The 25,067-nt window shown below is 38.3% G+C and overlaps 1 protein-coding gene across 1 annotated transcript in view; it reads right to left on the minus strand.

Annotated features, from left to right (window-relative positions):
* Positions 1–25,067, minus strand: part of LOC126484567 (rho guanine nucleotide exchange factor 18) — a 637,896-nt gene that overhangs the window by 152,284 nt on the left and 460,545 nt on the right. The window contains exons 15-19 of the mRNA XM_050108129.1: positions 21,067–21,113; positions 15,858–15,949; positions 15,579–15,683; positions 6,759–7,220; positions 6,513–6,667 (exon numbers count right to left, since the gene is read on the minus strand). Coding sequence (XP_049964086.1) covers positions 6,513–6,667; positions 6,759–7,220; positions 15,579–15,683; positions 15,858–15,949; positions 21,067–21,113 — 861 coding nt within the window. The remainder of the gene's footprint in view (positions 1–6,512; positions 6,668–6,758; positions 7,221–15,578; positions 15,684–15,857; positions 15,950–21,066; positions 21,114–25,067) is intronic.

The following is a 25,067-nucleotide window of genomic DNA, read 5'->3' on the forward strand; positions in this document are numbered from 1 at the left end:
TTAAATAAAATTATTTTGCGTTTGTTTCTGGTGGATTTGGAAGAAACTGTATTGAGCCTAGCTACAACGACCTTGTGATCACTAATCCCTGTATCAGTCATGATGCTCTCTATTAGCTCTGGATTGCTTGTGGCTAAGAGGTCAAGTGTGTTTTCGCAACTGTTTACAATTTGCGTGGGTTCGTGGACTTACTGCTTGAAATAATTTTCAGAGAAAGCATTTAGGACAATCTCGGAAGATGTTTTCTGCCTACCATCGGTTTTGAACAAGTATTTTTGCCAACATATCGAGGGAAGTTTGAAGTCCCCACCAACTATAACCGTATCAGTGGGGTATTTATTTGTTACCAGACTCAAATTTCCTCTGAACAGTTCAGCAACTATATCATCGGAGTCTGGGGGTCGGTAGGAGGAGCCAATTATTAACTTAGTTCGGCTGTTAAGTATAACCTCCACCCATACCAATTCGCACGGATTATCTACTTCGACTTCACTACAAGATAAACCACTACTGACAGACACAAACACTCCACCACCAATTCTGCCTAATCTATCTTTCCTGAACATCGTCTGAGGCTTTGTAAAAATTTCTGCAGAACTTATTTCAGGCTTTAGCCAGCTTTCTGTACCTATAACGATTTCAGCTTCTGTGCTTTCTATTAGCACTTGAAGCTCAGGGACCTTCCCAGCACAACTACAACAATTTACAACTACAATTCTGACTGTTCCTCGATCCTAGTACGTCCTGTATTTGCCATGCACCCTTTGAGATTGCAGCCCACCCCGTACTTTCCCAAGGCCTTCTAACCTAAAAGACTGCCCAGTCCACGCCACACAGCCTCCGCTACCTGTGTAGCCGCCAGCTGAGTGTAGTGAACTCCTGACCTATTCAGCGGAACCCGAAACCCCACCACCCTATGGCGCAAGTCAAGGAATCTGCAGCCAACATGGTCACAAAACCGTCTGAGCCTCTGATTCAGACCCTCCACCCGGCTCTGCACCGAAGGTCCACAGTCGGTTCTGTCAATGATGCTGCAGATGGTGAGCTCTGCCTTCATCTCATAAGCAAGAACGGCAGCCTTCACCAAATCAGACAGCCGCTGGAATCCAGAGAGAATTTCCACAGATCCAAAGTGACAAACGTCATTAGTGCCGACATGTGCCACCACCTGCAGCTGGCTGCACCCTGTGCTCTTCATGGCATCCGGAAGGGCCCTTTCCACATCAGGAAGGACTCCACCCGGAATGCACACAGAGTGCACACTGGATTTCTTCCCCTCCTTAGCCACCATATCCCTAAGGGGCCCCATTACGCGCCTAACATTGGAGCTCCCAACTACCAATAAGCCCACCTTCTGTGATTGCCCGGAACTTGAAGGCTGAGAATCATCCTCTGAAACAGGGCAGGCAGCTACATCTGGCTCAGCCAGAGACAGTACCTGAAACCTGTTTGTCAGACGCACCGGGGAGGCTTTCTGATCAGCCTTCGGGGACGTCTTTCGCTGCCTGACACGCCTTGGAACGACCTCCCAATCAACCACAGGCGAGGGCTCAGCCCCACTGCGGGCAGCAACCAGGGCAACCACAGCAGCAGACGGGACGAGGTTGACATCCCCGTGATACCCAAGTCCGGCTCCCCACAGTGGTGGCCATTGGCAACAGCCTCAAGCTGCGTGACCGAAGGCAGTGCCACCTGCAGCTGTGAGCGAAGGGATGCCAACTCAGCCCTCATCCGAACACAGCAATCACAGTCCCTGTCCATTCTAATCGATGTTGAACAACAGTTCCTGAAACATGAGTCCGTGCCTAGATAACGCAATGGAAACACACAAAGAATGTATGAACTAACCTGTGCAAATGCCTAACAACTGCACTACAGTAACTAAAACTCGAAATTACACCTCCTATACGAGACTCACATGCAATTTAAGTAAGAATCTATGAAGTAAACACAGAAAAGAAGCTATATACATATCTTTCTGCGCTGTCGATGTGCACCAAGTGGGAGCTCAGGACCTTTGGGTCAAGATGGAGGCAGCAGCTGGGGCACACAGACTTCAAACTGGCCAAAACCGGGTCTCATTTGGATATCCAGAATCACACACTAACATAGTGAGTGAGATAAATATAGGTATGGCTGGGGAAATGACTGCCGACTATATAATAACTCCCAACTGCTTCGACAAGCCTTACAACATAATAATTGGAAGTAGGGAGCAGTGGGAGAAAAAAGTTCGACACCATATGGGGGGGACATCGTTTGGTTCATCGATGGGTCGAAAACAGATCAAGGCATTGGGGCAGGGTTGTACGGGGTTCAGCCATGACTGGAGAGCATCATCTCTCTAGGGAAACTGGCCTCTGTATTCCAAGCTGAAATTACTGCAATCAGGGCATGTGTGGAGGAGAATATGTATGGGTGCTACAATGACCGTAGCATCTACATCTATTCAGACAGCCAAGCAGCACTTAAATCATTGACAGCTCCTGCAACAAGATCTAATATTGTTGCAGATTGCCACAGGGCTCTGGTGGAGCTAGGGGGAAGCAATAGAGTGAACCCAGTGTGGGTCCCTGGCCACTCAGGGATCTGTGGCAAAGAACAAGCCGATAGATTGACTAGGATGGGGGCAACAACTCCATTTATTGCATTTATTGGACCAGAACCTGTCCTGACAATCACCAAGGCTATGATCAAATTAGAACTACGAAACTGGCTTAGGAAACAGAACATAGGATATTGGACCAAGGTCCATAAACAAAAACATGGTAAGGTAATGATGCCCATGTCATGTTAAAAAAAAAAAAAAAAAACCTGTAATCTTGGAATTGAACAGGAAAGTGATCAAACTCATGACTGGACTGATGACCGACCATGGGAATTTCAAAAAACACCAACACACAATGGGTATAACGGAAGAGAACCCTAAACGTAGGATCTGTGATGAGTGTGAAGAAACTGCATCACATGTAATCTTCGAATGCATGGCAATGGAGAGTAAAAGATACAGAATATTCGGGACAACTATATCTGAAGAAATTTTGTCGAACAAAAAACTGGTAGAGGGACTCCTTGCACTATTTAAGGCACTGGTTGGCTTTACTAGATATACAGGGAGCGATTCCGCACAATAAACCTAGTTTCGGTGCGGACAGTGGTGTGTCAGACCTAAGCTGTTTTAGCTTCCCTGTTAAAATCAGTCAATCATACAATTATAGTTAGTGGTGACTTCATCCTACCCTTGATGTGTTGGTGTTAATGTGTGTTTGAAGACAGTGGCAGGCATAAAGTACCCGAAATTGTACTGAATGTGTGCCCCAAAAATTAATTCGAGCAACTAGTTCAGGAACCCATTCTAAACGTAAATGTCAGGCTGTGAAAACATACTTGAGCTCTTAACAACAGATAATCTTGAGAAAAAGGAGTATCACAACCGATTCAGGGAATAGTGACTAACAGATGCAGGGATTAGTGATCACAGGGTTGTTGTAAAAAGACAGAATACCATAACACCCAAATCCACCAAAAATAAACGCAAAATAAATCGATTAAAAAAAAAAAAAATTGGCTGAAGTTCTGCTTGTTTCATCCTACAAGAGAGTCCTTCCAAACTGAGTATGTGAGAGTAGACCTGATGTGGCTAACATTCAAAGAAATTGTATGAATGACAATTGGGAGATGTATATACAAATAAATTATTAAGAAATTGTACTGATACCCCACAGCACACAAAACAGGTCAGAACACTGTTGCAGAAGCAATGGAAAAAGGAGGCCACATTTAAAAGAACGTAAAATCTCAAACAATGGCAATCTTTTACTAAAGTTCGAAATTTAGTGTATACTTCAATGCGTGATGCTTTTGATAGTGTCCAACAATGAAACTCTGTCTCAGTATCTGGCAGAAAATCCAAAGGGAGTCCAATACAGTCCAAAGAGAGCTTGATACAATCAATACTTTCGGTGTGCGACAGCAATGGTAATGTTACTAATAACAGTGGCACTGAAGTTGGGTAAATAAATACATTTTTCCGAAAGTTCTTGACCAACGAATGAGAAGTAAATGTTCCAGAATTTGAATCGAGAACAGACGCCAACACGAGTAGCTCAGAAGTAGATATCCTCAGTGCAGTGAAACAGTTTAAATCACTTAATGAAGGCAGTTCATCCGTTCCAGCTTGTATAGCAATTAGGTTCCTTTCGGAGTAAGCTGATACAATAACTCCATACTTGGCCATTATATACAATCGCTCATTTGATGAAAGAATGTACTTAAAGATCGGAAAGTTTCACAGTTCACACCATTACTCAGCAAAGGAAACAGGAGTAATCTGCTGACTTACAAACTCATACTACTAATGTCGATTTGCACTAAGATTTTGGAACATACACTACATTTGAACATTATGACTTACCTTGAAGTAAATGATCTATTGACAAATAGTCATCACAGATTCAGAAAGTATTCTTTTGTAAAGCACAACTAGCTCTTTATTCATATGAAGTAACAAGCACTAATGAAAAGGAATCTCACATTGATTCCATATTTCTAGATTTTCAGAAGGATTTTGACACAGTTCCTCATAAATGATTTCTTATCAAACTGTGTGTCTGTAGAGTATTAATTCCTGTCAGAAAAGGTCACAGTTCTTAGTAACTGAAGGAAAATCATCAAGTCAAACAGAAGTGGTATCTGGGACTCCCCAAGGTAGTGTTACAGGCCTCTGCTGTTCCTAATCTATGTAAATGATTTAGGACACAATCTGAGCAGCCATCTTAGTTTGCTTTCAAATGATGCTGCCATTTACCTTCTAGTGAAGTCATCAGAAGATCAAAACAAATTGAAAAATGGTTTAAAAAAGATACTGTAGAATGCAAATAGTTGCAATTGATACTAAATAATGAAAAGTGTGAAGTTATCCACTTGAGTACAACAAGAAACCCACTAAATTTTGGAAACACAATAATTCACACAAATCCAAAGGTTATGAATTCAACTAAATACTTACAGATTACAATTACGAATAAATTAAACTGGAGCCATCACATACATAATGTTGTGGGGAAAGCTAACCAAAAATTGCAATTTACTGGTAGAACCCTTCAAAGATGTATCAGGTCTACTAAAGATACTGCCTATACTATGCTCTTCTTTTGAAGAATTGCTGTGGGGTTTGGGCTCCATATCGGATAGGATTGGAAAAAGTTCAAAGCAGGGCAGCTCGTTTTGTATTATTGTAAAATAGGGGTGAGAGTGTCATGGATTTAGAACAAGAGTTTTGGTGGCACTCGTTAGCACACAAGTGTTTTTTGCTGTGGCAGAATCCTTTCACAAAATTTCTATCGCCAACCATCTCCTCCGAATGTGAAAATATTTCAATGATGCTAACATACATAGGTAGAAATAACTATTATAATAAAAAAAACAGAAATCAGAGCTCACGCGCAAAGAAGTAAGTGTTCATTTTCCGAGCATGCCTTGTCCTCCTGAATCTGGGTACAGTATTTTAAACACCTCATCTCCTCACTCACTGTGGAACTAATTACACACTGCTCTACATCATAAAGTAAGACCTAAACTATAAAAAGCTTCAACTATATAATAATATTTAAACCTTTGCAAGATCGTATCACGGTTTGTTGAATCAAACTGCCTAAACTATGTCACAAAATGATAGAAATTTGTGATTTGTTTATGTTAGTATATAATGCACCTTGAGGAATGTAGCCTGTTCAGTTGGTCGTCCTTTTTGAAATCCACACTGTTCTTTCTTCTGAGAAGTACCACAAATTCTACTGTTTGTGACCATTCCAAGAGTTTCCAAGGAACAGAATTCTCATAGTTTTATGTAAGTAAACGACCTCATTTCCATGGATTGTATTTCCTGTATTACTTTTAAGTGTGTTCCATATAATTCTTCCTTTGTTGTTATAATATTATATTATACAATTTTCTAATATTTAAATTCATAAAATTTGATATCCTGATTTCAATTTGTAATGTGATTGCAGCCACATTTTAACTGTGTTCTCTGATGGTAAGTGTAGTCTTTTTCTACTTTTCTGGTTCCATATGTTGAGTAGGGTAAGCATACACACCAGATGATGGTATAGGGAAACAGTAATTGGAAAAAAGATTTTTATGATTTTGTGTATTAAGATGCAAATAAGTATATATATACACTTTACAAAAAGAAGTTACTACAACTTTCTGCAAAACAGTTAATCTTTATTAATAAACAAACTGCTGCACACTGTAAGAAAGACACAGAGACAGAGAGAGAGAGAGAGAGAGACCAATAAGAAAAAAAAGAGTCCCATCAATAGGCATGAAATATACAACAATAAAGCTTACAGACCAACTATCTATGTGAAGCAACCAGAAATTATGGCTGAATGAAGAAGAAATTTTGTGACTATTTTAGAGTAGAAGAAGGATACCCTCTGGTGGAAACACATTTTTCTTCATTGTACGATTGTGAATAAAATTTTAAAAAAAATCCATCAATATACCTCAACTTCCTGTTTTCCAGCAATATGTCAGATTTCTTGAACTTGTTTCCTCGGTAAATAGTGAAAGATTTGGCTTCAATTTTGTTATATATTTCAAGTTTGCGATCCTCTTTCTCTTTTTCTGCCACCTGAGCATCAACTTCGACGAGAATTTCCTGCACAAGGAATCAACAGTTCTTACACATTAATAATTGTCCAAATGCCTGATTATTCAAAATTTATTGTGGAGTTTTGTATAGTACTTACTTTCACAAGTGCCAGTGCCTTGGTAAGATTTTCCTGTTCTACTTTATTGTCTTTGGCAGTCTTTATTAGAGGTTCAATGAGAAGTGGATATTTGGTAAGTCTTTGGGTAACAAATAGTATGCATTCTGGTATTCCTTTCTTCTTCAGCAATGGATTGACTTGACAGTGTTTAACAAATTCTGCAAACCTCCTGTCATGGAGATAATTCTTATATATATTTACAGCATCTCTATGACGACTGCAGAATTCACCATAAGCAGATTTCAGTTTCTCAGCACAGACTCCCGAGAACTGTTCAAGTAATATATCACTGATTGTTACAACAACAGGTTCTTCCTTTTGCCTTTGCCGCAACCGTTGAAGAAAATTAAGATGAATTTCTGTTAATTCCGACAAACATGGAAACATCCGCTCTAGGTCATTGCCTAACTGAAAATGTTTCTGAAAGCCTTCAACGAACACCTGGAACAGAGAAATTACACGACTATATGAAAAAAAGTTAACATTCACTTGACTGTAACAAATTAATCATCATCTGTCCACATGACCATACCCTGGGTATACCACATCCTCTCAACAATGTCCAGAATGAACAAATACACATTTAATTAATTTCATGTATTATGTAAATGTGTTACACTTGACATACAAAGATTGGTGCAGGGGCCCAAAAAGAACATCTCTACAAAATTTACTTTAACCCTCCAGCTACAGGCAATGCACGCATATGTTCAGCTCTTTCCATATAATTCCAGTGGGCATACATTTATTGTGTCAGATATGATTTCTGGGCTTCCTGTATAGCAGAGTCACTATTTTTCTGTCAAATATTTTTTTGCTGCTCTGGAACATGGGAGTCACATTTTACAAATTATCAAGTCTCATGGCCGAAGGGAATGGTCAGGTTATGACCTGTTTAATTGCATCATAGAATACGCATTAGGCAGCACACAGCTGGAAGTAACAAAGTGTTGTTAACAATTAATAGTAATAGTATGAGAGATATGTCCAAGCAGCAAGAAAATTCTGTAAAACATTACTTTTCACTGCACTACAATATGTCATTTCATTTGAAAAAGACTGTGACAATATACATTCAGTTGCGTAACAGCAGTGTTAACAGTGAGCCTATGTTCTTAATGCGTTGAAATGTGTGGCTGCTACTGAACACAGCGACTCTACTGAAGATTGTATAAATTTAGGAAGTGAGAACAACTGTTCTGAAGAGATCTTTAGCAAGAGCGATGAAGAATCGGATGAAGATCATGGATTTGGACATTTTTGCATATGGAATGAAACTGATGAGAGTGATTTTCCTAATGCTCTACCAGCTTTCTCTTTTACTTCAATCCCGGGAGTAAAACAAATTTAAAAACAAATGCTACAACATTTCAGTACTTCGAAATATATTTTTGACAATATTTGGATTCATTTTCTAGTAACTGAAACCAAGTATGCATACCAGAAAAACAAGAAGTTGTCCAAAAATATGAATTACAAGTCAAAGAAATGGAGAGGCGTTTATGAAAATGAAAAGAAATTTGTCATAGGTCTTTTGTTATTACAAAGTATAGTCAGTTTACTTGAAAGATACAGGTACTGGTTGAAATGCAAAACAATTCATATTCTGATTTTTTCGTAAGTCTGATCTTGAGATAGATTCAGATTGGTTATGAAATACTGGCACTTTTAGGGTAACCCCACTTTCAACCAAGATACATATTCATGTGCAAAGTTACAAAAAGTGTATGAAATTACTGAATATTTACAAATCAAGATCAACTCAACTTTAGTTTGGAAAGAAATGGTAACATGAATGAAAGCTTATTACTATTCAATGGAAGTTTTGGCTGGTAACAGTATTACCAATGAAAAAGATTTCGCTTTGCTACAAATCATTTGTTCTGTGAGATTCACAAAGTGTTACATATGAAACATTTTACACTGCCAAAAATACACCATACTTACGATAAGCATAAAGAATACCCTATGTCCACCAAAACTGTTTTATAGCTAATAGATTCTCTATTAGGCAAGGGCTATTGTGTAACAATTGATAATTTTTACACATCACCTAAACTTGCCAATTATTTGTATAATACACAACGTGTATTTATGGAACTCTCCAAGTGGATAGAAAGTGTCTAGAGACTAGGTTTGCAGCCATAAAACCTAAACAGGGAGAAATCGGAGCTTTCCAGAGGGGCAACATCAAAGTCCTAAAATAGCAAGATAAAATCATAATTTGTGCTTTGAGCACTATATACAATCTATCATCACATGTAATGGAAACAAAATGAGGTGATGAAATAAAAAACCCTTAGTTAATACGCGACTATAGCAATACAATGGGTGGCACTGACAGTGCGAATAAAGAACTTTCTTATTACAAGACCACAAGGAAACAGCAAAAGAAATATTACGAGCAAATACTTCATCATATGTTATTGATACGGACAGGAAAATTTCGTGAAAATGTTAATGCATAAAATAATGCTGATTACTGGCTTTTAGAAAACATCACGAATTTGACATTTCTACAGGATATAATCAAAGTTGTACTTTGCTGTATAATAATGTTATAACTATATATTTGTAACTGATGGTTATTGTAAAAATTGCATTTTATTTTCTAATCTCATCAAGCTGATATTAATGTATAATCCGAAAATAATGCTTCATTTCCTCTGTGATGACAAAGATAGCACAGAATTTGGCAAAAAGCATTCCCAAATTCTGAAGATTAAAAAAAAATTATTGATTTAAGCAACATTTGGCAAAAACCGACAATTTGGGGGGGGGGGGGGGGGGGCACTGAGTTAAAAAAAATTAGCAATGAAATACACCTGAATTGGGTAAAAAAACACCAACCACACACTTGAATGTGGATAAAAATTCACACCTGAATTTGGCAAAAATAAAGAAAACACTGAAAAACCAAAATTGGCAAAAAAATTAAGTGAATTTAGCAAAAATACAACACCAAATTGGGCAGAAAAATAACAAAAAATTTGGTAGAAAAATAACAAAACTTGCAAATATAACACCGAATTTGGCAAAAAACAACACTAAACACGAACAAAAATAGCACCAACTTCAGCCATAAAACGAAACAATTTTTTCCTATCCCTGCTTATTGGCCAGTTTCTGTTCAATGCATTTATTGTATTCCAAAAAAATTCAAACAACACACAAAACATTTTTGGAGTTTAGAATGGAAATAACTGAAGTCATTTTCGACAAATATGTACAATGATTATCTTGATACATATAAGAAGATACAATTACAACAAGACTAATACAGAGAGGCTCTTCATATCCCGCATACCTCCAAGTCCAATAAAAAAGGAACCTTGTAGAAGGTGTTTTATATACCATGCCAGAAGAAATGCTGATAGGAAAAAAATCAAAAGAAACAAGAACCTGACGTGAAGACTGCAACATGAGCTTGTGTATGAAACCTTGCTCCAAGATGTACCACACTAAGTAAAATTATTACTAAGTTTCTCCAATGTTAATTAAAAATCACTTCTAAATTTACTTTTGGTTTTCTTCTTACACTTCTTTAAAACAGTCCTCATAACAGTTCTAATTATCGAATAAAATTGGTCTGCAATTGATAAAATCTCCTCTGGTTGGAGGGTTAGGGTACATACATATAACTGTCAAAAGTGATGTGTGTGTTTTAGTGGACAATAATGTTAATAATAGTCATCAAAAAATTTCACTAATACTGATGGTACCATATGCAGTAAAATTATAACCAAAATGAATTTCTACCATGAGTTTGGTTTGCCACTGCTGTGAAGAAAAAAAGTTGGTGGAATCCTCTTAATGCTGTGTTCAAACAGTCACAAACGATGATTATTTATTTGATGATACAATAGGTTACAAGGTTCTCCACTTGTCATTTGGTGGAAACTTCTTATACATTGTCGTTAGCACAGATGCTTCACAAAATACCCTTTTATGCCTAATTACAACGAATAACAAATGAACCAATGAGGTATAAGAGCTTTTGAATTTGCACTATTCGTGTAAGATGACCATCAATAAAATGCCTGCTTATATACCACTAATAACAGACAATTTTGTATATTTCAAATTTATGATTTGTTCATAACTTCCTATTTTTCATGAATAAATGCTTAACGCTACCTCAATGACTGCCAATTTGGACACACTGTAAACATTTCAGGAATAAATATTAAAATAATTCAAAAAACAGTGGTATGAGGAGATGTAAATATTTTTAATATCACATCTCTTCAAGGATTAGCGAAGTCTTTTGTCTCCCAAATAACGATTAACAGCAGGGTTTCTTTACCAGCCCTTGTGAGGCCCCACAATATGCTGTAATGGATTTTGTCATGATCAAGTGATGTGTCACTAATCGTACACTACACCAAATTCAGCCCCCATATGGAGAAGACACAGTTGTAAGGTCCCTGACTGTTAAGAGTCCATGTCCCAGCTGCCTCTCTCAGAGATGATGGTCACTACAAAGATATATTTTACTGTTGTTTGCACTATGGTTCTTTGACTGATCTGCAGACTACCATTTCTCATTACATTAGCAATTTCTTGTCTCCCTTCAAACCCAGAAATTCTGATGATCCCATATTAATATGGACTTGCTGGAACATTACAATCCTTGTTTACTCCCCTTAGTAATTAAGCATCTATTTGGCTTTGCTATCTGAAAGGTTGGGAGTTTCTCTGCAGTCGAGAAACATCTGAAACTTCACAATGTGATATGACTTGGTAACTTAAGAGCAGAATTCCTTTTTCTACCATAGGATGCTCAGTTTTGCATATGCCCAAAGTTTTGGGAATGGACGGATCTGCATTTTAGTGGATCACAGTTGTAATGTATTTTGCCCACTCCTGGATGCTGTAACAATGCAAAATACGGGTATTTGGTTGTACAATGTCCACTTATCTCTTCTGAGCATCCATTCCAGTGTCTTCCTTTTGGGCACTGCTCAGTCTGCTAGTTGTATCCCGATTGGGAAAAGGGCACACGAGTGTAAATCATCAACTAGCTCCCAAGGAGTTATGTAGGCAAAGGAGGGAGAATTTGATGGTGGAGATCATCATCACTGCGTTACGAAGCACATGGGCTGTCCTGTTTTCTCGAGATATAAAAGATCTGAAAGTGGCAAAGTACTGAACGGATCAATCTCTTGGGCAACTGGTGGTACAGTCACACAGTATGTTATCGATTGTGGAGCCATGTAATGAAGTTGCAGAGAGCCTTGTAATAAAGTTACAGGGAGCCTCAGGGTCTAACCCTTCATGAGGGGTACGTTTGGGATACATATAGATACCGTAACGATATATGCACTATTGCAGCAGCTGATTGTAAGTTAGTGTACAAGTGAGCAGTTGCCCAGTATGGCAACACTACTTTTCTCCCTCTCTCCACTAAAGTGAGCCTTTCTCTGGAAGTGGTAACATCCTCAGCAGCAGGATATCAGTCTGTAGGAACACACACTTTTATTCACAAATGTCTTGACAGTATTTGGTACATGTTACACAGTTAACCAGTTTCGACTCTAATGGGTAATCATAAGAAGTAAAAATCCAGTTTCCTGGTACAAAAGTGTACTTCGTGATGAATTAATGTTTTATTTTTGTAACAAGAAACTGGATTTGCAATTAAGACATTTGTGAATAAGAGTGTGTACTTTAAAATAGATCACATGCTCCAATTTGACAATGACCAACTTCATTAAATCTCTTGGAGACAAATACAGAAGTGTCCCAGCTGTGCCTAGAGTCTCTCAACTGTTCTATATGAATGCCAAACCCATTGATGTTCCACTGTAATACAGCAGTCATTTCATGGAGGCATTTTATATCTTTCCTCTTTCACTTTCAATGAGGTGATGATACTGAGACGAGGGTGTGGATGCTACTTGAAGAACTGGAACTGGTCCCTCAGACAGATAGCACAGTCCACAGTTCGAGAGCAGTTTCATCCCAATGGCTACTTTCATTTCTTTTTCTGCCTGTAGGGATATTGTTGCATTTGAGTGTAATATGTAGTCTGCTTGGGGGAAAACAGCAAATTGTAAGGATAGTACACTTTTGCAAATGCACTTTTAACAACAGGTGTTTGTGCTGGTACTGACCAACTTTTCAGCCAGATTCCTTTAAGAGCTCAGCCAAATGAGGTTAGAGAGGTCGATGGTTGTGATGCCTTCTCTACGACTTCTTGGCTTCATCATAAGTCATCAGACTCTACTGCCATTAATTACTGTATTTTTCTTTCTTTTTGGAACACTGACACTTGCTACTCCGCACAGTGATGCAGGCACGTGTAGCAGTGCATTGAGTTAAAATGTGAGGACCGACCGTACAATTGATTGGTTGATTTGGGGAGGATGAGACAAAAAGCCAGGTCATCAGTCACGTCAGATTAGGGAAGGATGAGGAAGGAAGTCAGCTATGACCTCTCAAAGGAACCATCGCAGCATTTGCCCGAAGCTACTTACGGAAATCACAGAAAACCTAAATCAGGACGACTAGACACGGGTTTGAACTGTTGTCCTCCGGAATGCGAGTCCAGTGTGCTAACCACTGCACCACCTCACTTCGTTGACCATAAGAAAGATTTATATTTTCATTATGTACTCTGCAAATATGTTTCTACTGAACACAAGGTTAAATTTTTAGTTAACCATTCACACTTATCATTACATTTTGGACAAGTACCCAGTTCTCTTAACCCTAGTTTACACGAAAAAACTAGGTTGTAAGCAACTGCACAACTGTCTACTGTGCACGTGCGGCGCAAGCTTTCCCAACTCCGAAACTGAACACTTTGGGTTTGTTTCAACTTTGGTGACATTAGCTGCATGAGTATTGAGGTTAAGTACAGCGGTCAAGTGCAACCAAACTGAAATATGAAGTGCAGAATGGCAGAAATCGTTCGTGTTTTGGGTATCTATACTGTGCATAGGTGTTTGTGAGATTTTAATGATGTTAACTACCAAAACAAACAGTGACATGTTGCTATGCTCGGTGCCATCACAAGCAATCTGAACACAGATGGGTTGACAGTGTCTGTGCTGCAGAGCAAAATTCATTCGATTAGGATTACACACACAAATGAATTAAGAAAAATACAGGCAACCAAAACATCTGGCCGTGAAACCACCCACATCTAGAACACTAAGATCCTGTGGTTTTAGTTGGCTGATTCTTTTTTATGGAAAATAGTTGACAGAAAGAAAGGCTACAGGATTCTCAAAAGCTGAATTCTTTATTCAATATTCATTTATTTAAAATATCACAGTAGTGCTTCCCATTCACCAATTGTAGTATAAATGATTAAAACAATTTCTAGGGCCTTCCACTACAATTTCTTTCAACAAGACTCCTGAGCAACCAGGCCGACATCTCTCTTTTTCCAGCCACAAATACGTTTCTTATTTTTGTATCTTTTATCTTATGCAGCTATTTCATGCAAACAAGCATTAACTCAACCACTACTCATACAGCTATAAAAACTTTCATTTTACACACGGCTATGGCACTCACAAAACGATGAAACTTAAGTGTACTCTGGCGGTGCTGTGTCTACAGACCTATATGAAACCATCTGCAAGCAACTCATTTCACGCAATGAGTGGCGCAACCCTGTGTCCATTTGTAAACTAGGCTTTACAGTTTTTCTTTTGGTACATCAATAATCTATCTGCATGACACAAAATGCTTCCTAAAGTTTTGGTGTTATGCAGCTCCTTTTCAATTAGACATTCTCCCAGAGATTTATCTGTTTGGAGTTTTGTCAACTGTTGGGAAGTGAAGGTTTTTGTTCTTAAGGTGTAATATATCAAATATTTTACTGCATTTAAAGTGGCTGCAATCACATCTAGACCCATAGGGATATATAGTGAAGTCCTTTTTACAAACTGCCTTCTTGTCCTTTCATTACCAAAAGCAAGTCCTATCAAGCACTCTGTATTTTGTAATTTTTATTTTCGTAATAGAGTTTTGATCTATCCTTGTAATCCAGACAGCTAAGTCAAGATCTCCACTCACAGTGACACACAACATTCTATTACAATATGGGATGATGATTGATGAAGCCTGCACAAAGTTACAGTCATAGATGACTCTGCACTGCACAAAGTTACAGTCACAGATGACTCTGCACTCACTCACCAGCTGTCAGTGTAGGGAACTCAAATTCGCCAAACCCAAACCGAGACAAAACTAACATAGTTCCCTGAGATGCTTAACCCAGGGTACACATGTGGCTTACCAAATACCATCAAAACGACAAGAATCTCTCAAGCAAGAAATTGATCAAAACTGTGTTTTGGAACTACACCCAATATTACAGTGTCACCACGAATAGATTTCGTTCTAAAATTCCACAAAAACCTATAGTTACAGTTTGCATTCCAGCATCAAAAATTATGAAAGACTGTGTGCTTAAAATGTTGCAAGAAAGACCAAAAGTGTTTACAGAACACAGTCAGTCAGTTTTTAATTCAAGTCAGCTTTATCTTCCATTTAGCAATTGCAACTTGCGTCTGTTTAAGAAACGGACTGTAAAATAGGGTGAAATACAGTCCTATTATAAAAGAAAAGTCAGAATTAAAACAAAAAGAGAAGAGAGGGAATATGCATAGGCCATTGTTCTCAATTATTTAAACTGCTCTACACTTACAATTTTGTATTGTTAACAGTAAGATGATAAAAAGATTTTATGCTGCCCCATAAGATATGTTCTAAATTGGTACTGTGTCATTCTTACTGTGAACAGTGGACTACCACATTAACATAAATAATTATATGTGATACCTTCTGCATTACTCTCAGTGTGAGGCAGTGGTGCTTTTCTGTCAGGATGAATTCATAAATATGTTCTTGTCGTTTCACTTCCTTCTCTTTAAGTTTCTTAGCCACCTGCAATACCAAAAGAACAGTGAAAGACTATCAGCAGACAGCTTATAAAATAACTTAATCTGAAAGACAATAATTGAATCCCCCAAATCACAGAATGCAAAGTGATTCCTATGAAATATTTAACCATTCGCTACTGGTTCCATTTTCCATTTGCAAATCAGTAAGTCTCAATACCTCTTTCCCAACAGTTGGCGTCCAAGAATCTGGTTCATCATCTTGCAGACCAAGAAAAGGGTCTGTCTCCAGATCACTTGCTGTAATAGGCCCTAGAGAGAAAAGGACATTTCAGTAAAACACATACTTACATTGATCAAATATGTTTCTCAGCACACTGTAAACAGTATCAGAAAATTTACTTACAATTTGTAACTAAACAATTAAGCACCATAATATTGAACAGTACTTTCTAATCACTATGGATCTCTGCTAAAAAAAAAAAAACATATTTGAAAAGGTTATAAGAAAAGAAAAAAAATGTATGAAGTTAATGATCAATGGAATTTGAGAAACCTTGGCTAAATTTATAAAAAATAATATAAGAAAGAACATGTAATTATAAATATCATATTTATAAATACAATATAAAGGGCAAAAACTCTGTAGTGCTTCAAAATTAAGGGGGATGAGTAATGTAATATAAACCGGAGTTTCTGGGTCTACTACAAAACTCAACATTAATTATTCAAGAAAGAAGACTATAATTCAGCATCAGCAACACACATTTGGTAGGAGCTATTCTTCTTACCAATAATATTTTACTCAAACCTCTGCCCTTCATTTTATTTGCCAGCAAAGATACAAGGGCTATAAGAACTTAGCTTAATCAAGAGCTCCATTATATGTAGAACAAATATAAAAGCTGTTATTAAACCAGAGATTTACTTGATAAAATACGGACAGAACAAAATGAGATAATATGTAAATAACACTTAAAGCTGTGGGTTAAACCATGGAAACCTCTACTTATGGTGATATATGGTATGCAGCTGAAGCTTATCCAAGTTTGAAGGCAAACAGAGTGTTTTTATCTCATCAATGCTTCACAATTTTAACACTACTAATACACTTGACATTACAGAATTTAATTCTGCATACAATCAGGTACAAGGCCATTGAAGATTTATGAGGCCTGAATAAATCAGCCGAAAAAAGGTAACTAAGTGCATAGATTTATACAGTTGTTTATATATTACATTTTCTGTATCGTAAGAAGTAGAACTCCACAAGCTTCATTCAGAAATTTTTCCTGGTTACAAAGGCTACAGAATATTTCCGTATTTACAATAAATACTTACACATCAAGAAGCTAAACATTTGCTGACATTCTCTATCATCTCATTTAGGATTTTTTTTAGAAATGAGTCTTCTGGCATTATTAGCAGTAACAGTTTTTTGTAAAAAAGGATTATTATTGCTTGCCTGCAATGTTTTTATTTGTAAGCACGCATTTAGGTTGAGAACAAAGGCTTCCCCTCAGAAACAAAGGAAAGAAGCTTTACAGTTTTAATACTTGGCTCATGGAGCCAGTATTCCACATGGGCACATAAACCCTGGCATTCTTAACGATGCCCGTATTGCGGGACTTTTAGCCTGTCATTGAAGTCACTTTGTCTTATAACATGGCACCAGTTTCTCTTGTCTTGCTACCAAAGGGCTCCACTTACTGGCAGCTCACTCTAGTATCATTGAGAGAACAACAAAAAGAATGTCTTCTGGTTCATTCGTGAGTGAATAGGGAGGTAAAAATGGTGAGTAGCAAGTTGACAGAGTTGGAGATCTTTGATATTTTATACAGAAATCCAGGATGAGAAACAATAAAGATTGACAGTTTTCAGACAAAAGTATGTGTGATGGTTCTGGCTGCAGAAGTAAGGCAGGGAAATGGAACAAGAACATTAGTGTTTGCATAAAGCTACAAGCACTGCAATTTCAGGAGGCCCACGGAGGAATATCAGCAGAAATCCTGAAGCCAGATGTAATCACTGACTACAGTAAGAACAAAACCATTGTTAACAGTGGATCAGCACCATGGCTATTCCCAACTGCCCAGAATACTTAAACTCCAGAAAAAGCAGTTTTCTCAATTATTAATACTGTTAATAGTTTATCTTATAAAAAGAAAAGAGGGGAGAAATGTACCCGTAGCAGACTATTGGCTGAAAAGGGAAGACATATTTTTCAACAGTAACCTACTTTGTCTACCCAAACTGATACAAAATATGCACATAACTTTCCAGATAATGTTCAACCTCTTACAGAAAGGCCAACACATTTTGCTACTGCTAGGTTTGTACAGAAGGGGAAGAAAAGAAAGAGAAGATGGGTAAGTGCAACAGGAAGTTGAGTAGATATGGTGCAAGGACTGCAATGACATCTACATGTCCCACAGTTCTTCCAGGATTACAACACCGAAATTACACAGAAAATGTTCTCAGTTTCATACAAGTAGTTTTAACTTTGCTGAACTGTTTTGTGGCAAAATAATAATAGCACCACTCAAGAGAAAGAGCATGTAAAATTTTTTTTCTTCAAATTCTCAGTGTTTTAATGAGTTAATAATGTCAACTGTTTATCTGGGAAACTATGTAACTTGGAATTGACCACTAGATGTCAGGGGAGGCAGCTCCACCAGCATAAAAAGAGGTGGTGTGTACTGTGTTGTCAGTAGAATGAGTTGGTCAGGAGAGCTCAGTAACTTTGAACATGGAATAGTCATTTGGTGTGACCTATGTAACAAACCAGTCAGGGAAATTTCAACCCTTCTTAAGCTGCCCAGTCAACTGTTGGTGATGTGATTGTGAGGTGCAACTGTAAACCAAGACCTGGCAGGCTACATGTACTGACAGACAGGGAACGGATGCACTGTGGTGGATGGCTATAAAAATTGAATAACATCAGTGGAACGAATCATTTGTGAGTTTCTTAGTGCTGCCAGCAGCCTAGTTATTACAATAACTGTGCACAGGTAGTTGAAAGGAATTGGGTACAATGGATGAACTACTTCTCATAACCCACAAATTACTGTAGCCAGCTCTAAGTGACAGTAGAGGTGGTGTAAAGAGTGATGCCACTAGACAGTGGATGACAAAAACAAGTGATTTGCAGTGATGAATCATGCTATACCCTTTGGCAAACTGAGGGAATGGCTAGGGTTTGGCGAAAACTTGCAGAAAGTTACCCACCATCCTATGTAGTGGCAACAGTGAAGTATGGAGGCGTTTTCCATGCTTAGGATATGGTACCCTTATTATGCTTAAGAAAATGATAAATGAGGAAGGATAGCAACACATTTTACAGAACTGTGAACTGCATACAGTAGAGGAACATTTTGGAGATTATGAATGAGTTTATTGGCATGACAACACATCCTGTCATAAAGAAGCATCTATGAGGCAATAGTTTATGGACAAGAATCCAGAAATTGACTGGTCTGTCCACAGTTCCCATCTGAACTCACCTTCTCTAGTTTTTTGAGGAAGAATGGGCTGTCATTCCTCCACAGTCATTCAGACGTCTCACTGAAAGTGGCCCTAGCAGATTTAACATCATTACAAAGGTGAAGGGTGGACACACTCCACATTAATACCATCTAATAAGTGACTGGATACTTTTGATAAGATAGTGTATATACTAAAAGAAACTCATCTTCCTGTAATGCACTTACATTTCCCTTTTAAATGGCATGACAATAATAATTCTATAACATTTCTGTATTTTGTCAGTAATGTAAGTGCAGTTCTCAATTAGCCAGTTCACAGAGAAGTACCAAGTGGGAAGAGAAAAGGGTTCAAAGTGTTAATTTTTTTTTATATTATGTTCAGTACTTCAAACCTCATGCTTCCTCGCATGATACGTGAATAAGCTACAGTAGCAGAAATTACAGAATGGAATGGATGATAAGCTACAACCATTCCAAACTATTAGTGACCTTAATAACTGAGCTCTGCTACCCAGCAGTTTTAAAGTGATTTTCACATGAATACAATGACCACATCGGTACCTTATCAAGTATGTTATTGGGTAATGAACTCACAATGAGCAACATGTTGCTAGACAACAACTCAATAAAAAAAACTGAGCAAAATGAATTATAGTGAGAAGTTAGTACAGACAAAAAAATGCTATCCACATCTAACGTCCCGTAACCAGACACGCATGTCCATGGCATTAAATATCGTAAACCACTGTATGCTGCAGTTTTCCCAGTAGGTATGCATGCACCTGGCCTAAGTGTTCTACTGCTGAAGTTTAAACTTATAATTCCCATTCTATTGACTAAAAACATAGAGGCTAATCATCTGCACATTTTAATACAACATACTGTTTTATTCTCATATGTTCCCCAAGTTAACACTTTCTATCATATTTACTTAAATATCATAATGCAAAATTTTCTGCAGAGTATTTTTTCAACACTGGGTAGTTAAGATAAGTTGTGTTAAAAGATGTAGTCACATCTCAAATACTGTTAAATGTAAGCCATATAATTCATTTGTCATATTTATGTTAATTCATCACAATGTTAAATCACGTTAATGTGCTATACTTCTCAATGTAATAGCCACTGCACTGCATACTTCAAAATATTTTATGTGAAACTTTAATAGAATCTTCAATCTTTTACAGAATATTGCTTATACCATGCATGAAACAAATAGTACACAGACCATGAAATGAATATTAAAAGATGGAACATCCTAGAGCAGCTTTCAGTCCACTTTGTGGCAGCTTTCAGTAATTACATAAGTGTCCTCTGTTAATGTAACTGAAATAGTTATGGCTCAGATGTAAGGCAGCTGCTGCTACAATAGAAAAAAGGATGTATATGTAATTGTGCAGAAAAATCAGGAAGATCACAATGTGATCATATGCAGACTTTGCAGATGTCAACAATGTATATACCATCCATAATACTGTGCTTTGAAGTCAATGTACCAGCACTCCTTTATAAAAGGGTAATAATAATGACTTAGATAATAATAATGATTATTGTTACTGGTTACTTGTAATGCAAAACTAGCGAAAAATATCAAAGCATCACTATCTTTTCAGCTTTAAAACATAAAGTAAATGTTGTGAATATACATGGGTATGTATATTAATAGATATCAACATTGGCACTAGCTTTAATCTGCAAAGTCAGCACTACTGTGGATGTCTGCATTTGTGGAAACATCTAATGATAGCTAATATTAAATGAGGATATGCAGGACCAGTAGATGAAATGAACAGCAGGAAGAGTGATGATAAGAGTGCCAAGCAATGATGTTGGTATTATCTGTACAAACTATACTGTCACACTTTGTAACCAACCATATTCAATATGTAAAAAACTATATTAAACTAGGTATCTGCATGCAATTTGATATGAACTCGCACTTACCTTCATCCAAAAACTCGAACTGAACTAGTGGCACATCATCATAATATCTGTAATAAAAATGGAAGATGAGACAATATATTTCACGATCAGTACCTACAAGACTATAAATTTACTTAAGTATACTTTGTTATTGTTCCTGAGTGCAGAGCACTCATAACCATCTTTGGTGATCTTATTAATAACCATGTCCCACATTCTGTAATGTCCAGGAAACCATTACGAATCACAGTGACTTCAGTGTAAAAAAGTGTCACAGCTATTCATCTCATTGAGGATTTCATTCAGTCATCTTCTGTATTATACTGTAGCAGTTCTCTCTACATAAGGTCCACGCTTCAGCAAGTTACATTACTTGGAAGTCATGCACCATGTTAGAGTTATTCTCATGCGTAAGTTTTACACACCAGAGTAAATTAGCAGAAAACAGGTGTAAAAGTTATCCTCAAAACATCTTTGTCTGTTTGCTGTAATATATGATTTTGAAGTTAGGGTCTTTACGGTTTCAGTGCATTAAAAATATCTGTGCTGTCATTACTGTTGTCTGCCCATTCTGGTCTAAGCTGCCGAAGACAGCGGTCATGTTTGTGTGAAGTGACCTTGGTTTTTTGTGTGTGTGTTTTTCCTTTTCTGAAGAAGATTTTGGCTGAAAGCTAAATGGTAACAGTCTTTTCATTGTGTCAGTCTGCAGCTCAGCATGTTACCTTTATAGTGAATCACAATCCATCTTTTTTCCTATATTGTTAATTTTGGTTTCTTTTTTTATGCTATTGAAGCATATCAACTGTATTCCATCAAAAAGTATGCCAGAGTGAAAGTGAACTGCAACAGAGCCATTTGCATGAAGGCAAGGATGTTACACACTGCAAAGCAAAACACAGCTGACAGCCATTGCAAAACAGTGGCAGCTGGACATGGTACAGTAATAGCTAATACTACGATACTCTAGCAGAAGGGTGGAAGCCTTTGCTCACTTTTCACCACAGAATTGTTTGGAGTACGTGTCTTAAGCCCTCTACAAACATAGTCTGGAGTATGTAAGTACTCAGCCATTTGTGTACTAAAATATTCTTGTCTCAGCATCACACCTTACAACACAAGCCTGTGACATCTGGAGTAACATCCCTTAATGCAGTACAAGCTGTTTGACCACAAGACGTGACAGCCTGCCCTCAGTCACAAGAGCAGCCACCGACAGAGCAGAGCCGCCCGCTCACCGGAGGGAGGCCATGGCTGCCTCTGCAGTAACGCCAGCTGCGCTGCCGCATTGTCATCAGTACCTAGGAGCAGCAGGAGATGTCACTGATGACGGCATTCGAATGGTGCCACACTCGGACCCACTCTTTGTGCTGTTACCAATGCTGGACGTCTATCGTTTCACATGAGAGGCAACTGGACCTCTCCACCAAGCTGTTCCTGATGTACTATGACCAAGAGCCAGAATAAAGAAATTAATTGAACAAATCTACTGTTGTCCTGATGTCTCAATTCACTCTCCATGGGTGACAATCTATGGGTCATCGAACACTGGTGCCACATCACTGACATAACCTCCTTAGAGCAATGTCTGAACCTACAGTCTACGGTATGGTGAGTGCAAAAAATTTTGACAGCATTTTGATCACGGAAAAAAGATTCGACGGTCATGCAATTTTGTAAAGGAGATTTTATTGCCATTAGAGAACTGTGGGTTTGTCTAGTTTTAGAGATAATGGAAGTTGTGATTGGTTAGTGCTGTTAGATGTGCACAGTCTAACCTTGACGGCCACTAAGCACCATGTACAGAATCAGCTGCAGTAAAATGTTACACATGTAACACAGGGGCATAGGGCTAGGCAATGCTGGAAGTTGCGATGGCTCATTATTAGACATAAGAATTAAATTAATGTATTTTTTTCCTGTATTGTGAATTCTAGTCCCCAAAATGAGTGTTGTCATGGACAAAGCTTCGACAGAACCAGAACAAAAAGGTGTGTCAAATCCGGAAGCAGTGTGCATATTGTTAGAAAAGGTAGCACAATTAACAGCAGACAATACAGAACTTCACGGGATGGTAGAATCGCAGTTGTCACAGCAGAATGTAGATTTGTCAGTCGCAAGTTTAATTGCTCCTTTTTCTAGTAAGGCAACCAATAATGTACAAGCCTTTATGGGAGACCTTGGAAATCTGAGATGGAAGGTTGCTCTGATAAGGAATTACTGAGTGTTGCAAAATTGAAACTAAAAGGGAAAGCTAAAACTTACGTACGTATACAGAAGCTCTTAAGGGAGCCGCAACATTTGAAGAATTTAAAGACAGGTTAATTCAGAGATATATGAAACGGATCAGCACCAGACACTATAGGGAATAATTATGGGTATAACTAAGAGAAATACAGAAACTGTGGAAAAATTTGTGGATTGGATAAGAAAAATTAATGGACATATCTATGAAACAGAAAAGGATGCCCCAGTCAATGAAATTATTTTGCAAGAATCTGAGCAGAGCACACTCAATGATTCTTTTAAGAGGATTGCATGTGAAAATGTCAAGACATGAATGGGCAGGAGGTCCAATGGATTTGTGCACAACAGTACGCTTAGCTATAGGGTGTGGGGAAATCAATTTGTTGACTGGAATGCAGGGTAAAAGGACAGTGTTTGCAGCTAATATAAAATGTTTCAGGTAGATAGATGGGATATGTAAGCAGGCAGTGTCACCAGCCACAGGGTGATGTGAATAAAGTAAGAGGAAGTAATAGTTTTAGAAGCACAGGACCAGACAAGAATAAGGTGTTACATACCAACAGGAACCCCAGGCCCACTTAAGGTCATTCCCAGTAAGACTCGATGCTACGAAATCATATGCAGAGGTGGATTGTGTGATAAGAGCAATAGTAGGAAAAAATGGTTACATGATATTATTGGACATAGGGGTGCATGTGTCGGTCACCTGTAGTGACCTAGTGAAACGTCTGCAATGTGACCCACCACAGTACAGATTGTGTGGAGTGAGGAATAAAGATGTCATACCATTAGGATTAGTGGATATACACTTTTGGCTGGGAAACTGTTCAATTTAAACAATGTGTAGAGATTGTGCCATCTTAGCCTTCACTGTATGTAATTACTCCACCAACCTAGTTCAAAAGCAGATTTCCGGGGCCATCGCATCCAATCCTGGTACTGCTGATGCCCCCAAAAACCAACTTCAGAGCACATCACTGGTGATCAGTGTTATCCTGGTCTGAAGTGTACTAATCACAGCTACTTTGACAGGGCAGTGACTTCCTAAAATCATGGCCTGAAATGAGATCCATTCTGTCTGAAATTTTGTCCATCACACACCCACAATAGCTTTCTGTTGCCCTCCCAATCCTCGCAAGTTTCTTGTGACACCCTATGCTCCTTCTGCACCCATCTCCCTACCCTATGGCTCTACCTCTGTGACCGTCCCCACTGCAAGACTTGCCATATGCACCCTCCTGCCACCAACTATAGCAGCCCTGTAACTGGCAAAACACACACTACCAAAGGGAGAGCCACCTGTGAAATGAGATGTCATATACCAGCTATTATGTAAACCAGGCTTGTGCAAACTGTGCCCCCGGGGCGCTAGTGCCCGCGATCGCCCGCGGCCGGCACCCCGGGCGAATTCGGATGTTGCCACAGTGACCGAGCCATGTGGCTTAGCTGGCAATGCAGTTCACCCGCCGCACCTCACCATGCCCCTGTATGCGACGGCAGTGGCCAAAAGAGACACAAAGCAACAGACATAAGGCTACTGTGGATTGAGATGGATGGTCAACAGCAGCAGACAAAAAGAAAGAGGAGCGGTGCGTCCGCACTATTTAAACCCGAGTGGGAAATTAATTTCCTTTGTACTGCTGTCAAAAATCATGCCAAATGTTTAGTATGACATCAGAACCTCATGTATTTAAAAAAGTACTCGATTGAACGGCACTTTAATACCTGTCACAAATATCAGTTTGAAAATTTGTCGCAAGAGGAACGCCAGTCAAAGC

Source organism: Schistocerca serialis, chromosome 6, assembly GCF_023864345.2.
Source record: "Schistocerca serialis cubense isolate TAMUIC-IGC-003099 chromosome 6, iqSchSeri2.2, whole genome shotgun sequence".
Taxonomy (NCBI): Eukaryota; Metazoa; Arthropoda; class Insecta; order Orthoptera; family Acrididae; genus Schistocerca; species Schistocerca serialis.